The sequence below is a fragment of the Rhinatrema bivittatum genome, chromosome 4 (genome assembly GCF_901001135.1).
Source record: "Rhinatrema bivittatum chromosome 4, aRhiBiv1.1, whole genome shotgun sequence".
Lineage (NCBI taxonomy): Eukaryota > Metazoa > Chordata > Amphibia > Gymnophiona > Rhinatrematidae > Rhinatrema > Rhinatrema bivittatum.
In genome coordinates this window covers 15,686,767-15,702,994 of record NC_042618.1, presented here as the reverse complement: position 1 = coordinate 15,702,994, position 16,228 = coordinate 15,686,767, and the positions used below count along the sequence as shown (strand labels likewise).

General features: G+C 43.7%; 1 protein-coding gene across 2 annotated transcripts in view; it reads left to right on the top strand.

Annotated features, from left to right (window-relative positions):
* Positions 1–16,228, top strand: part of EML5 (EMAP like 5) — a 378,431-nt gene that overhangs the window by 340,115 nt on the left and 22,088 nt on the right. For both annotated transcript variants that reach the window (XM_029597756.1, XM_029597755.1), the window contains 3 exons: positions 3,337–3,510; positions 5,381–5,589; positions 7,723–7,880. In XM_029597756.1, the coding sequence (XP_029453616.1) occupies positions 3,337–3,510; positions 5,381–5,589; positions 7,723–7,880 (541 nt within the window). The remainder of the gene's footprint in view (positions 1–3,336; positions 3,511–5,380; positions 5,590–7,722; positions 7,881–16,228) is intronic.

Here is a 16,228-nt window from a genome sequence, read left to right as displayed (position 1 = left end):
ATCTGGCGCGCATATGTGCGCGCTAATACGTACATGTTATAAAATAGCCACATCCATGTGCGCGCGCCGGGAACCATGCACACATGGATGCATGCGCAGGCCTTTTAAAATCTACCCCACAATGCCTATAAAGGCATCGTCCTCAATGCCTTCATATCTTTATACTCCTTGATGTCCTGTAGCTCAACTCCTCCACCCCGTAGGAGTCCTGATTTATAGCATTCTATTCCACAGCAACGATATTCCTCTCGCTATTTATCTGTTCTGCACCATAGGTGTCCCGACAAGGTCCCTTGTTTCACCCGATTGGGCTTCTTCAGGGGAATACGGCTATGTACTATTTTAAATTGTCTGTAAACCCTTGTGATGGCTCGCTCCAAACATCGGTATAAAAAAGCCTAATAAATAAATTAAATAAATAAATAATAAATACCCAACGATTATCCCGCTTAACCCAGCGACTGAATTTCAGAAAAAGCCCGCTCCTTTCAGTTTTCAAACTGCTGACACCTCACAATGCTGTACTCAATTTAATCCTTAATGCAGCGTTCCATGTGCACCTGTTGAACACCGTCCTTTAATACCACTATATAGACAAACCATCTTCTGATGTTAACACCATCCATATGCACGCACCATGTCAAATCTCGGTGAAACAAGGAACCTTGTCGGGACACCTATGGTGTGGAACAGATAAATAGCGAGAGGAATATCATTGCTGTGGAATAGAACGCTATAAATCAGGACTCCTACGGGGTGGAGTAGTCGAACCATGGGACATCAATGAGTATGAAGACATTGAGGAAGATGCCGGTATATGCATTGTGTGATTAGTTTATGGTGATTTTATATTTAGGCCTATTTTATAGCTGTATGAATATGTATGTGAGGGTATGATTGGTATATATTGTGTAATATTTAAGTGAGTTGGCAAATTAAAATTGTGTTCTGAAAATAAATATATTTCATTGTGTGCACCTATTGAATATGTAATATTTATATATGCTGCATGTATTGTATGATTTTTTCATATTTTTGTAAAGATTTCTTCTATAAAGGTAAAAGTTTGTAATAAATTCTATTTTTAATATATGTAAAGATATTTGGTGAAGTTTGATTTACCCCCTGAGTTTGTGGTGTGATGCTGTTACCGAGTTGACATCAGAAACTGAAATTTTTACTTTGTATGGTGAGTTGTAAGGGGAAGCATCCAAGGTCCGTTGCAGGGGAAATCTCTGTGGATGTGAAGCGTGTTACAGAACTGGGGGAGCAGGGTTTATATTGAGGTTCTGTCCCTTCATGGGTAGACTCCAGACTTCTCTCTCATATCCATATGGGAAGACCTGGTGGAATGAGGATATCGTTTATAATGTTAATCGTGGTTTTGCTGGGAAGATGAAACTGGCCAGGTTTTTTAAAATTGCGCAGAAGGCCATGGTGACGTTTTCTTATTGTGTCTTTTATAGCCAATTTAAAGACAGGGGACCGTGCTGTGGGGCAGGGCCTGATTTGCCGAATTGTCACTTTGGCTTGCCCTCCATTGCTCCCCCCTCCCCACCCCCCAAATAATTTCACTGCCCAGAATCCTCTTCAGTCATAGTCCCAACGCAACAATTCACATTCTTTGTAAAAATGTCCAAAATACTGTTTTGATTTGTCATATAACGCCTCAGCACTACTCTGACATCCACTCAGGGTTAATCCTGTGGCCACTCGGAGGGTCCTGCTGAGAATTGCTCAGGCCCATCTGCACCTGCACACGTGGTTTACACTGGCAACCTCCCACTTGCCAGCTGGGTCCTTCTTGCCCCTGGGTAAGTCACCACCTGCACGCTATTTCCTGTTGGTTTTTAGGGAAACTGAGATCCCTCACAACCCAGAGGTGGTTACATGGTTCCTAAAAATGCACCCTCAGACCAAATTCAGATAATACTGGGGTCAGTAATATAATACTGGGGTCAGTATTATCCTTGTTCTGAGTCAAGCCAGCATCCCAAACCTCTGTTTGAACTTCAGTTCAAAACGCAGACACCACCCCTTGTTAAACCTTGCCACAATGACTCATCACCGGAACCCACAAGTAGAGGTTAAGTGACATCCCTGAACACTCTGCCAGGAACAAATTTGTAATGACCAGGACTATTGTAGGCCCCTCGTCACTTGAAAAAAAAAAATGGAGCCAAATGTATTCACCATACCTGACGTTCTAGCTGTACCGCTAATGAGTGTGTTCAAGAGTAACGCAAGAGTAAAAGCCAGAACACAACCACAGGGACTTGGGAACAAAAGCTGTACCTCCAAAAGTAGTTCACGAAGAACAAAATAGTAGTGCCAGAGGCACTAAAAATGTAGAAATCCCAGCCTCTGAGAAATGGAGTGAAGTGCAAGGAATAATAAATATAATGGTCCTCATTTGGTACGGGCATATTTTTGTATTCCATGACCGCATCATTAATCATCACCCTGGTTGCAGGAAGCCCATGCGGGAGGGGTCCAGGGCTGCAAGGATGAAGAGAGAAACTCCCCCACTTTGACTTCACGCCAGCTTTCCTTCAGACTCTCATGTTGTCTTTTTAAATCCCAACAAGCACCGGTTTTTATTTAGCTAGGGCGTACTCCCCCTCCCCTAGAGGCTCTCCTTCACAACCCCCCTTAAAGAGATATACCACCCCCTTAATAAACCTCTGCCATCACTCAGCCTCAAACGTAGAGGCCAAGTGCATTCCCTCCAGAATTTCTCCAAGGGCCCTTTTTTTTATTGACCAAGCCCTGTTGGTAGGGGGTCTGGTCACACCTGCGTCAGTTCTTGGAAACCAGGCCTCAGGAAGGCAAGAAGTCAGGGGGCCTCATCTGTGTGCAGCTGCCTTCACCATCACTCAACAGGTCAGAGCTGCCGTGGTCTCAAGAGCTTGGAAAATGATTTTCGGCAAGGTGGTATCACTAGGAAAGGCAGGATATTTCTGGCCAGGGATGTGCCGGTTTCAAAAGGTCCTTCATGATCATAGTCCTGTAGAACTGTGGTGTCCAAACTGGACCTTGCCCCCCCCCCCCCCCTCACCCCCCAAGCCAGTCGGGTTTTCCGGATATCCCTAATGAATATGCATGAGACTCATTTGCATGCGCTACCTCCTATGTGTGCAGATATTTCGTATGCAAATTCATTAGGGATATCCTGGAAACCCAACTGGCTGGGAGGGACCTGAGGCCCTGTTTGCGCACCCCTGCTGCAGAGCGCTGGGAAGAGAAACTTCTTTCGCAGCCTTGGGTTACTTATCCCTTGGCTTTCTTTGCGCACATATTTCATAGTGTTGTTCCTCTTCTGTTTTATGATTCCAGCTACAGCGCCCTCCATCCACGTGTGGGATGCGATGAACAAGCAGACTCTTGCAGTGCTGAGGTGCTACCACTCAAAGGGGGTTTGCTCAGTCAGCTTTAGCGCCACGGGAAAGCTGCTGCTGTCTGTTGGGCTGGACATGGAACATACCATTACCATTTGGAAGTGGCAGGAAGGTAGGAAAATGCTTGCTTTTGAGGCTTACTGTTGTAACGTAGTAAATGACGGCAAATAAAAACCAATTGGACCATCCAGATTCTTCCCGTCTGATTTTCTACCGCTTTGGGTAGATGTGGGTAGACATTTGTGGCTACCATTGGAGACACTTAGTGGAAGGAGGATAGAGCTGCGATTTGTAAACACCCCGGATGAAATCCCCTTGCTATTTGAAAATAACATTTGTAGAGTTTACACTATTATAGGAATGCACAGCGTAATGAGCCTGGTTTTATTTATTTATTTATTTATTTAGTGTTTTTCTATACCGGCATTTGAGAAAAAAATCCCATCATGCTGGTTTACATTAAACAGGGGGTGTACAAAGAGAAAACACTGGAAATCTATAACAAGTGAACAGAGAATCTGAAGTTACAATAAAACAAGGATGTTCCAAACTTGGGAGAGGAAGGATAGTCTAAAGGAAATAACAGAAAGAGCAATTATTTACTGTGTTCTAAGAATGTCTGACTATTGTTGTCGTTGCATAGAAGAGTCAGTTGGGAGCTGGGAAGGCTTGTTTAAACAACCACGTCTTAAGTCTTTTTCTGAAAGTTGGAAGGCACGGTTCTTGCCGAAGATCCGGTGGAATGGAATTCCATAGAGCTGGTCCTGGGTGGGATAACACATGGGTGGATAAAATGTCTTGGTTATCCCAAGACATTTTATCCACCCATGTTTATAAGGTGCAAGGCTTTTTCATGTATACGGTTTTTTTTCTAAAAGTGTACCACAAATGTGGATAGTGTTGGCATCCCAAATCGGACTTCTTTTCTGCTTTCCTGAAAAGTGCCCAACGTCAGTCCTCAAAATCTATCAAGAAGTCTGGTTTTTAGGATATCCACAATGAATATTCACCAGATGTTTTCGTTTACCCAGTCTGATTCCTTTTCTCCCCCATCTATGGTCCTTCCCCTTCCTGTTCTCCCCCTATGTCTGATCCTCCCTCTCTTTCCTCCTCCATCCCAAAAATCTCCTCTTCTTTCTCTCCTCTCCCATCCCCATGCTTATCCCTCTTCCTTTCTTCCTTCCCTGCATTGATTAACAAGATCCCTTTTCCCCACCCAAAAAAAGAGAACAAAATAAATTATACAGACACAAAAAAAACCATTGGAAAATGACTTTGTTTTTAGAAAGGAAAATCAAATGCGCACTGTTTAATATGCAGATGTATGCAGCTATGCTGTACATTTGCTGCAGAGTTTCAGAAACTGTGCTGCAGGATTCCGAACTCTTCCTGCACAGGAGGCCTTCAGGCTGGGGCTACAAACCAGGCATTTGCAAAAGGAAGAATTAAGTAATTTTACTGAGGTGCAGTAAGGAGGTGGTCCCAGCCCAGGTCCTCCCGCCCCTCAGGCTGGGGATACAACGGAGGGCAGCGCTTGCAACCCTTGGGGGTAGAGGGGGAGGGAGTACCAGCAGCAGAGACACCTACTGGCTGGATTTGGGGTTCGCAGCTGCAGGATCCCCGGAAGGAGCCCTAGCGCATGGCCGCCCCTCTCCTCCCCACCAGCCGAGGGCTGTCACTGCAAAGGCCCGGCTAGGTGAGTTGGGAGGGGGATCTAAAACAGGGGAGGAAAATGAGGGCTAATGGCACCTTGTCCCAGCCCCCCCTCCGCTCCCAACTGAGCTGGAAGCCCAAATTAACGGGAGGAAAACTGTTACCCCTCCCCCCCACCCCACCCCCACCCAAAACAAAGTGGTACCTTGAAACCTGGAACCAGCACAGCATTGTCACATTAGAACGCCTGGAACATAATCAGGAGGAAGTGATGGATTTGGAGAGTTAAAATACAACAATAAAATATCCTTTTATCCCTGTCTTTCCAGGTGCTAAAATCGCCAGCAGGTTCGGCCACTGCCAGCGTATCTTTGTGGCAGAATTCAGGCCTGACTCAGACACCCAGTTTGTGTCGGTGGGCATGAAGCACGTGAGGTTCTGGACCCTGGCCGGAAGGGCTCTGCTGAGTAAGAAGGGGATGCTGAGCTCCATCGAGGATGCCCGGATGCAGACTATGCTCTCCGTGGCCTTTGGAGCTGTAGGTACCTACTAAGAGTTTAACAGAATAACAATGTAACTGATGAAACTTCGCCTGCCCTGTATAGGGCTGTTTGGTAGGGAGGGTTATACAGTGATATAATTGATTTTGCCTATATTTTATGTACCTCTGGGCACAAGCTAATGTAATCCAAACTAATCTGGAGTTTATATACTACCTTTCTGATGCATCAAAGAGCCACCAAACAGGGTTTACGACTAAAAAATACATGAACAAATGTACTCTAATAATAAGTAATACAGACATAAATACATAAAAATATACAAAGAATTTCTTTAAACATAATAATAATAATTAATACAATAAATAATCATACTCTAAACCCCCAAAAAGCATGGTCAACTCCCATTCTCTCATTAAGGGTCCAAGCAGTCAATATAAATCATAAATTGCAATGTAACAAAAACTTTACAATATAGTGCAATATCAATACAATATGAAGTCCATAAAATATAACAACATAGCCGCATCTGTCCTCTCAATACTTACCCCCTGCTGGATAGGTCATCAGCCTCTCTGTATTGATTTTAGTAACATTCAGGCCGATACAGTACAGTGCGCTCCGACAGAGTGCACTGTTAACTTGCCCTTGGACGCGCATTTTCCCTTACCCCTTATTCAGTAAGGGGCGGAAAACGCACGTCCAACCCACGGTACCTAAAAGCGCCCTCAACATGCAAATGCATGTTGAAGGCCCTATTAGGTATGTCCGCACGATACAGAAAGTAAAATGTGCAGCAAAGCCGCACATTTTACTTTAAGAAATTAGCGCCTACCCAAAGGTAGGCGCTAGTTTCTTCGGGCACTGGGAAAGTGCACAGAAAAGCAGTAAAAACTGCTTTTCTGTGCACCCTCCGACTTAATATCATGGCGATATTAAGTCGGAGGTCCCGAAGAGTAAAAAAAGTAAAAAAAGAAAAAGAAAAAAAAATGTAAAATGGGCCTGCGGCTGTCGGGCTGAAAACCGGATGCTCAATTTTGCCGATGTCCGGTTTCCGAGCCCGTGGCAGTCAGCGAGCTCGAGAACCGACGCCGGCAAAATTGAGCGTCGGCTGTCAAACCCGCTGACAGCTGCCGCTCCGGGTCAAAAGGAGGCGCTAGGGACGCGCTAGTGTCCCTAGCGCCTCCATAGGTGCAGCACCTCGAACCCAATGGGGTACAGGATACCAGACAAACCTGATTGAATTCTTTAAGGAAGTGACAAAAGTGGTGGGTAAGGGAGGGACAGTAGATGTTGCCTTTCTGGACTTCATTAATGCTACTGGCACTATTATTCATTTAAAAAAAACTGATATCCATGCTGGATAGTATGGGAGTGGACCAGTGGGTTGTAAATTGGGTGAGGAACTGGTTGAGAGGTTGGTGATTAATGGAGACCACTCTACTAAAGGCAAAGTGATCGTTGGGGAGATCAGTATTGGAACTGCTTCATGTCAATATTTTTATTGGCCACATATCAAGTAGAAGGGCAAGAGCTGGTCTCTGTTTGGGGCTAAGTTTCTTGTCTTGTGCTTCCAGCTGGCCTCTGATCCCCTCTGCTGCTGCTTAATCCAGGGAGCATAGGTGCTGCTAGATCCAGCAAGGACATAGGAAACCGGGGATAAGAGAAACCAACTCTGGCAACAGCTGCATCTACAACTATGGAGGAAAACATTTCTATATTTTAAGAGGGTTTCTCTGGGGGGGGGGGGTTACCTCCTAGAGCACTATACAGTTGTACTAGGCAGCAGCATATACAACATTTCAACACTGTTGACTTTTGGGTCTGTTCTGTTCAAATTATTTTTTTTAAAGCAGAAATATCATATTTGCCTTCTATTTCCAAACCTTCTGTTGCGGCTTTAAAGGATCACACAGAGGGCCCGATGCACTAAGGTTTTACTCCCACTCTGCACCTATGAATCTCTATTATTGGTATCCCTAACATTAGATTTCCCAACCATAAGAATGCATATTCATTAGGGATATCCTGAAAACCCAACTGGCTTGGGGGGTGGGGGTGGCCAAGCTCCAGTTTGTACACCATTCTGTCCCTCCCTTACCCACCACTCTATCTCTTGGATATATCCGCAAGCGAGTGCTGACTTTGTTCTTTTTCTTCCCCTGTTTCAGAATAACCTGACCTTTACGGGCACCATCAGCGGAGACGTGTTTGTTTGGAAGGATCACATCTTGTCACGGATCGTGGCCAAGGCTCACAACGGGCCCGTGTTCACGATGTACACCACGCTCAGGGATGGACTCATAGTGACGGGGGGCAAGGAGAGACCGTGAGTCCCGATATCGCTATGACCTCTGATCCTTGTACTGGAAAAAATGAGTTAAATTTATTCATTTAACTCATATTGTACCATCCCTCCCCTTAACAATTGCAAGATCAAGAACAGTTGGGAAGCAACTAAAAAATCTGAATTAAGACTGTGGTCTAACATGGAAAAATTATCTGGTAAAAAGCGTATATCTGTATTTTGCATTTTCTATTGGCAAAACATATTTAACAACTTTTTATACCTGTCCTTTAATTGTCTCATCATGGAAGATACAGAACAAATTTACAAAACCAACCAGGGGAAATCTATTGTGGGAGTGGAGTGTCACTTATAATTGCTATTATTTCCTGATTTTAAAGGCTGGGGTATCTTATAACTTTCAGAAAGTTTGTTTAAAGAAAGTGTTGTGGCGCTGAGTTACTCCAGTTCAATGCATAGAAGCGAAGGTCGATAAGGGAAAAATATATAAGGTGATAGCTTTTTCATTACAGTAACTTATTGTCTTTCTTATCTGGCTTTCATGAGCTTTACACTGCCTTTCTTGGGTGCAAAAAAAATGAGCAGGTCAGGGCAAGAGATGAGGTTACCTGAATACAGAAGTGAATCAACAATTGTATTAAGATGGTGGTGAGAAGGGGTAAGGGCAGGGGACGGATGTGTGGCAGAGTGTTTAGAAGATGACAGGGAGACTATAGAGTTTTCAGGCCAATGCAATATCGGGTGCTGAGGTCAGTGCGCCTCTAAATGCACGGTTGGATGCGCATTTTGGACGTGCTAGACTTATGCCCGATGCAATACTGGGATCAACGCGTCCAAAACGCACATCCAAACCAGCGCGTAGCTAATAGCGCTCATCACATGTAAATTCCATGTAGATGAGGCTATTAGCTACTACCACCCAATTTAAAAAATTCCCGAGCAGCCAATGCGCTCATTGTAATGTGGCAAATTTAATGCCAACCCGGGAGCTGGTGTTAAGGCTTGCCGCAGTCAAAGGCTCTACCAAAACAACAAAAATCCAGCTTTATGTGGTTCTTCCTCCTATTAGTATCGGCACAATACAAAATAGAAGGAACCACAGAAAGCAGCATTGCACAAAAAAAAAAAAACCTTGAAAAAAAAATTCTGGATGCCCAATATACATGCACGATATACACGGTCCAGGCCGTGTATATTGTGTATGTCTTTTGTGCCGGCAGCAGGAAGAACACGGATGCTCGTATTAAGTGTCCATTTTTCTAACCCAGGCTGACAGCCACGTCTCCTGGGCGCCCGATGCAGAGGACGCACTAGAGATGCACTAGAGACGCACAAATTTCCCCTAGCGCCTCCTTTTTTACCCTATTGTATCGTGCGCCCAGGATGGATGGATGGGTGGCTGCGTGTTATGAAAGTGGGCGCTCAATCATGAGCGCCTGTTTTACGTGCGCCGATATTGCATCAGCTTGTTTATGTTTCAAAGCATTTTATCATTTCAAATGCAAAATGGACAATAGGCAGAAGACCAAAAATACTAAGTGGAATGCAACCAAACGACTATTAATACTCACTCCAGTCACTACGACCTCCACTCCTCACATACAGGCCGATTCAGTACGGTGCGCTCAGGCTGAGCGCACCATTAGTCCCCATTTTCCACGCACTAATATTACCCCTTATACAGTAAGGGATAATAGCGCGAGGAAAACACGTGGCCAACCCCCCCAAAAACTAATAGCGCCCGCAACATGCAAATGCATGTTGATGAGCCCGCGCGATACTTTCTGTATCGCGCGGGCTCATCATAGCGATATTAAGTCGGAGGCCCCAAAAATACAAAAAAATTAAAATTCTAAAAAAAAAAAAATTAAAAATCTGCCCATGGCCCGGGGGTTGGAAGACGGACGCTCAATTTTGCCGGCATCCATTTTCCGAACCTGTGGCTGTCAGTGGGTTCGACAACCGACGCCGGTAAAATTAAGCGTCTGCTATCAAACCCGCTTCTGTTAGGCCCTCATTTAAATACAGAATCGCGCGCCCAGGAGAGTGGGTGCTCGCCTTGGAGCACCGGCTCTCCCGCGAATTTTACTGAATCGGCCCAAGTATAGGACTCTCAGTTCTCTCTTTAATTTTATTCAGTGCTCAATCGCTCGTTAAAACAACCCCAATACTGATTGACATTTTATTGGATAATAAGCCAGACATCTGTGCTGTCACCGAAACGTGGTTTAAAAACACTGACACTGTTTTAATTAACCAATTACCCAAACACCTGTATGACTTTGTCTCCTTACCCAGAAGCAAGAAAAGAGGTGGAGGACTTCTATTTGCTGCAAAAAAAGAATATGGACCTGTGTCTCAATCCATTAATATCGTGCCTCATTATGAGATTGGCTTTTTTTTTAGATCCAATCATTTACAAATCTGTTTACTATATGCACCACCAGGCTTGCTGGACTACAATGCCTCCCCATTGGTAGAATTAATCATACATAATATAGACATGGACATCCCCGCCATCATATTAGGTGATTTCAACTTACATGTCGATGCTTCACCTCTCACCCCCAACCGTGAAACCATTAGTCACTTTACGTGCCTTTGGTTTCAAACAAATAGTAGACCTTCCCACTCATAAAGCTGGTCACACTCTGGACTTAATTTTTGTTAATTCACATTTTGAAACCACAGAATCATCTTCATGTTTACCGGTCCCATGGTCCGATCGCAGATTAATCAACACCACTCTAAGCCAAAATGTAAAGCTCCAGGCTCTAAAACCATTATCCAATTCAGAAAATTTTGTCATGCAGATGACCGTATCGAACTACTCCCAAATGCCCTTAAAAACCTTGACTTGACGGACATCGATTCTGCCGTATCCTCATGGAACGCTATTACAAATGATCTAGCGAACATCTGTTGCCCTATAATTAAAAAAGAAATAAAGCCCTTTACTAACCATAAAGCTCCCTGGTACTCACCAGAGCCAAAAACGTTAAAACGTTCTCTTAGAAACGCTGAAACAAAATGGTGAAAAATTCCCTCACCCGCCACTCTGGGCACCTACAGAGCCATTCTTAATAATTATAGAATGAAGATCCTTAAAACTAAATGTGATTTTTTTTTTTTTTGAAAAAAATTCATGAGTTTCAATTTAACCCAAAAGTGTTATTCTCCTATGTAGCCGATTTAACCAAAGCTACCCCTTTCTCTATACCTGACAGCAACCCCGAAACTAAATGCAAAGACCTGGCTCATTTTTTTTAGAGATAAGATCCTAAATTTAATTACCAACTTTCCAAAAGCAAAGTCAAACAAAATTATGTTGCCACAAAATCCTGATATAGTTTGCTCCATATTTGAGTACATATCTTCCTCTGAAATAGTCTCTCATAAAAAAAAAATGAACCCTGCTGTACATCCTTTAGATGTCATTCCTATTAAATCCTTAAAGTTAGTGTCAAATCTATTTGCCAAACCCATGGCTAACATTATTAATATATCTTTATCACATGGGAGTTCCCAGACAAACTAAAATGTGCCATAGTCAAACCCATTCTAAAAAAAACCCTCATATAAGCCCCTCTGACCCAACCAATTTCAAACCTATTTCTAACCTTCCCTTCCTGGCTAAACTACTGGAGAAAGTTGTCAACCAGCAACTATCAGATCACATAGAGAAACACAATATACTTTACCCCTCATAGTTTGGTTTCCGCAATTTTTTTTATCCCAGAAACTCAGTTAGTTTCCCTTACAGACACGGTCCTCAGAGGACTTGACAATGGCCAATCATACCTTCTTGTGATGCTTGATGTATCAGCTGCCTTTGATACTATCAATCATACAATCTTATTAGATAGACTGGTAGAAATTGGCCTCCCAGATGTTACCCTGCAATGGTTCGAATCATACCTAAATAACAGACCCTACAAGGTTAAAATTGGAATCTCAGAATCCGATCCTATAGATTTGAATCAAGGGATGCCCCAAGTATCTTCCCTATAACTTTATTCAACTTATATATGTTGCTTCTGTGCAAATTACTAGCCAGTCTGGGTCTAACGCATTTTATCTACGCAGATGGGGGTAGATTTTCAAAGGGTTACGCGTGTAACCCCTGAAAACCTACCCCTGCGCGTGCCGAGCCTATTTTGCATAGGCTTGGCAGCGCGCGCAAGCCCCGGGACGCGCGTATGTCCCGGGGCTTTCAAAAATGGGCAATCTGGGGGCGGGGCCGGGGCGTGGCAGTGGTCTGGGGCGGGGCCGGAGGCGTTCCTGAGTCCTCCAGCACAGCGGCTGTGCCGGAGGTTTGCAAGCCGGCAGCTGGCTGGTACGCGCAAGTACTCGCCGAAATAAGGAAGGGCTGGGGGGTGGGTTAGATAGGGGAAGGGAGGGAAAGGTGGGGGGGAGGTGAAACAAGTCCCCTCTGAGGCCGCTCTGATTTTGGAGCGGCCTAGGAGGGAACAGGGAAAGCCATCGGGGCTCCCTTAAGGCTCAAAGTGCACAAGTGTGCACCCCCTTGTGCGCACCGACCCCGGATTTTTGTAACATGCACGCGGCAGCGCGCGCATGTTATAAAATTGGGCGTACATTTGTATGCGCCAGGTAGCGCGCACAATTGTACCCCACGCGCGTAACTTTAAAAATCTGCCCCATGATGTGTAAATTTTAATCCCGATCACAGAATCTATAGCAAAAGCAACTAAGTGATGTGAAGTATATCTCTCTGCAATAAATCAACTCCTAACCCAGATGAGTCTATCTCTAAACACTTCCAAAACCGAAATCCTTATCTGTCATAAATTAAATGATAATCATTTCTGACTTAAAATCTACACAAATTAAATATTCCATCTCCCATGAAGTAAAAGATATCGGCATTATACTAGACAGTGAATTAAATTTAAAAAAAATTATAAGCACAACTATTAAAGATTGTTATTACAAACTTCACGTATTTAAAAAAACTAAGACCCCTCCTCCACTCATCTGATTTTAGAACCGTTCTCCAAGCTCTAATTTTTCCAAAAATTGACTACTGCAATGCTGTCCTGTTAGGCCTTCCATCTTCCACCATCAGACCCCTTCAACTATTACAGAACGCTACTGCCAGAGCGCTGACCAACACCCGAAAAAGTGATCACATGACACCCATTTTGAAGGAACTGCATTGACTCCCGATATCACACAGAATACTTTACAAAAGTCTAACATTAATTCACAAAACATTATACAACGACAATGTAGAATGGCTTGGTGCAGCCCTCCATTTTCATACCCCCCAAAGAATCACACGCTCAGCTAGTAATGGTACCCTGCCAATACCATCTCCAAAATTAACTCATCTCACTTCAGTGAGAGAGCGTGCCTTATCTCTAGCAGGCCCCCACATATGGAACTCCTGACCTTAAAAAATTAAGACAAGAACCAAACCCCTGTAGCTTAAAAAAAAAATTAAAAACCTGGCTGTTCCAGCAAGCCTACACTGAATTGCCTGCTTCGCATCACCCTCTACAATATACGATTTTATCCTCCCCAAAAACAGAGAACCTTCTCATATAGCCTATATTTTTCTTATTTTTATTTAACTGGTTTTAGTTTCATTTTCATAACAAGCTTTATTTTATATTATTCGAATGTTTTTAATTCTCTGATGTGACTGATTGTGTTTGTTTTTACGTTATTTATGTTGTTCGCTGTAAACCGATGTGATGTTCCTGACAAATAAATAAATGAATAAATAAAGGACCTTACATAGACTTATTTATTTATTTATTTATTTTGAACTTTTATATACCGACATTCATGTGCAAACAGTACATATCATATCGGTTTACAGCGAAACGAGGGAAGCATAAAACGAGAGCCTTACATCAAACAGGGTTACAGGAACTGGGATCAAAAATAACATATGAATGGTATGGGCTTCCTGTTATAAATCAGCCTTACATTAAACAAGGATATAGGACCTGCAATCAGGTCTAAACATATAAATACTCTGATATTAAGATACTTGATTAAAAAACTTGCATGAAAAACATGATGGAGGAACGTGACTGAAAAACTTGACAGAAGCAAGACCTGTCTACAAGGTAGAGTCTGGTTAGAAGTTCGGAAAGCTTGACTGAGCAGGTATTCCTGTTATACTGGGAAAGGCAGATGGAACCTAAGAATTTACTGAAAGGCTTGAGTGAATAGCCAAGTTTTGAGTCTTTTTTTAAAGGTGGTCAAAGATCTTTCTTGCCGGAGGTCTGGCGGGAGAGCATTCCAATGTGAAGGGCCAGCTGTGTAGAGGGCCCGTTTCAACAGGGAGGATTTGATAGGGGGGGAGTAAAGCGTATCTCTATATGCAGATCTGATCGGTCTGGCGGAGTTGTGGAGACGAAAGGGGATATTTTGATCCGCGGGGGTGAGGTTGTGTATGGCTTTGTGTATGATCATTAGCACTGTATATTGGATACGGAATTTAATTGGAAGCCAATGAAGGTTGCGCAGAATGGGTGTAATGTGCTCTCTTTTGTTGGTCTTGGTTAAAATCCTCGCCGTAGCATTCTGCACCATCTGAAGGGGTTTGATGGTATTGGCTGGTAGACCGAGCAGAAGCGAATTGCAGTAGTCTATTTTAGAAAAAATGATGGTTTGAAGAACAGAGCGGAAATCTTGAAAGTGTAGAAGGGGTCTCAGTCGTTTTAGGACTTGTAGCTTGAAAAAACAATCTTTAGTGGTGTTATTGACAAATTTTTTGAGATTAGGTTGGTTGTCCATGATGACACCGAGGTTTCTTACATGGGCGGAGAAGATAGGTGGAGTAGTGAGCTGAATGTTGGGGACTGTTTTAGTGTCATCCATGGAGATGAGGAGGAGTTCTGTTTTATTGGTGTTAAGGACTAAGTTGAGTCTTGTGAGAAGGTGGTTTATTAGATTGAAGGCAGTTGCTCCAAGGCAGAGGGTTTTGTGCAAATACGCATCCTTAATCGGGATGCGTATTTGCACATCGTCGGCATATATGTAGTGAGTTAGTTTTAAATTTATTAGGAGCTGGCAGAGAGGGAGAAGGTAGATGTTGAATAGAGTTGGGGAGAGAGAGGAACCTTGGGGGACTCCTCTGGTTGAGCTAACAGGGTGGGATTCCTTGTTGTTGATTTTGACCTTGTAGAATCTGTTGCTGAGGAAAGACTTGAACCAGCTTAGTGCAGTGCCCTTGATGCCGATGTCCGCTAGCCGATCCACAAGGACTGAGTGATTCACCGTGTCGAACGCGGCTGATAAGTCAAGGAGAGCAAGAAGGCAGGGTTGTTTTTTCTCTAGACTCAGGAGCATAGTGTCTGAGAGGGAAGTTAGGAGGGCTTCTGTACTAAGGGCCTTACGGAAGCCGAACTGAGCTGGGGCGAGGATTTTGTTTTCGTCCAAGTAATCCGAAAGTTGTTTATTGACGATGTTTTCCAAGAGTTTGGAGAGGAATGGAAGGTTAGCTATAGGGCGGAAGTTGGCCGGATCTGCTGGTGAGAGGTTAGGTTTTTTCAGAAGAGGTTTGAGAATGGCAAGTTTAAGGGTGTCAGGCACTGAGCCTTGTGTTAGCGAACAATTAATGATTTGATTTCTGCGATGGGCTTGGCGATGATTTTTAGGATGGAAGTGAGAAGATTTGAAGGAATCGAGTCCGATGGGTGGGATGAGGGCTTGATCTTCTTGAGTAGGGTTTCCACCTCTAAAGGGGAAGTGGTTTCGAATGCTTCGAGACTTGTGCTATGTTGTGAAGGGTTGGTATAACTGGGGAGAGGCTGTCCGTAGTTGGTAGAGGTTAACGGTGATATTAGGTTGAGGATTTTTTTTCTCAAAGTAGGAGGTGAGCTCTGTGGCCTTGCCAGCTGACTTGGGACTTTTAACTCACATACAGGCCAATTAACGCACAATTGGACGCGCGTTTTCGACACGTTAGCGTTACCCCTTATTCAGTAAGGGGTCAAAAATTCGCGTCCAACCCCCCCGAACCTAATAGTGCCTGCAACATGCAAATGCATGTTGATGGCCCTATTAGATTCAGAAAGGAAAATGTGCAGCCAAGCCACACATTTTGCTTTCAGAAATTAGCGCCTACCCAAAGGTAGGCGCTAATTTCTCCGGGCACCGGGAAAGTGCACAGAAAAGCAGTAAAAACTGCTTTTCTGTGCACCCTCTGACTTAATATCATGGCAATATTAAGTCGGAGGTCTCGAAAGTTACAAAAAGTTTAAAAAAAACAAAAATTTTGAAATCTGCTCGCAGGTTGAAAACCGGACGCTCAATTTTGCCAGCATCCGGTTTCCGAACCCGTGGCTGTCAGCAGGTTTGAGAACTGATGCCGGCAAAATTGAGCGTCGGCT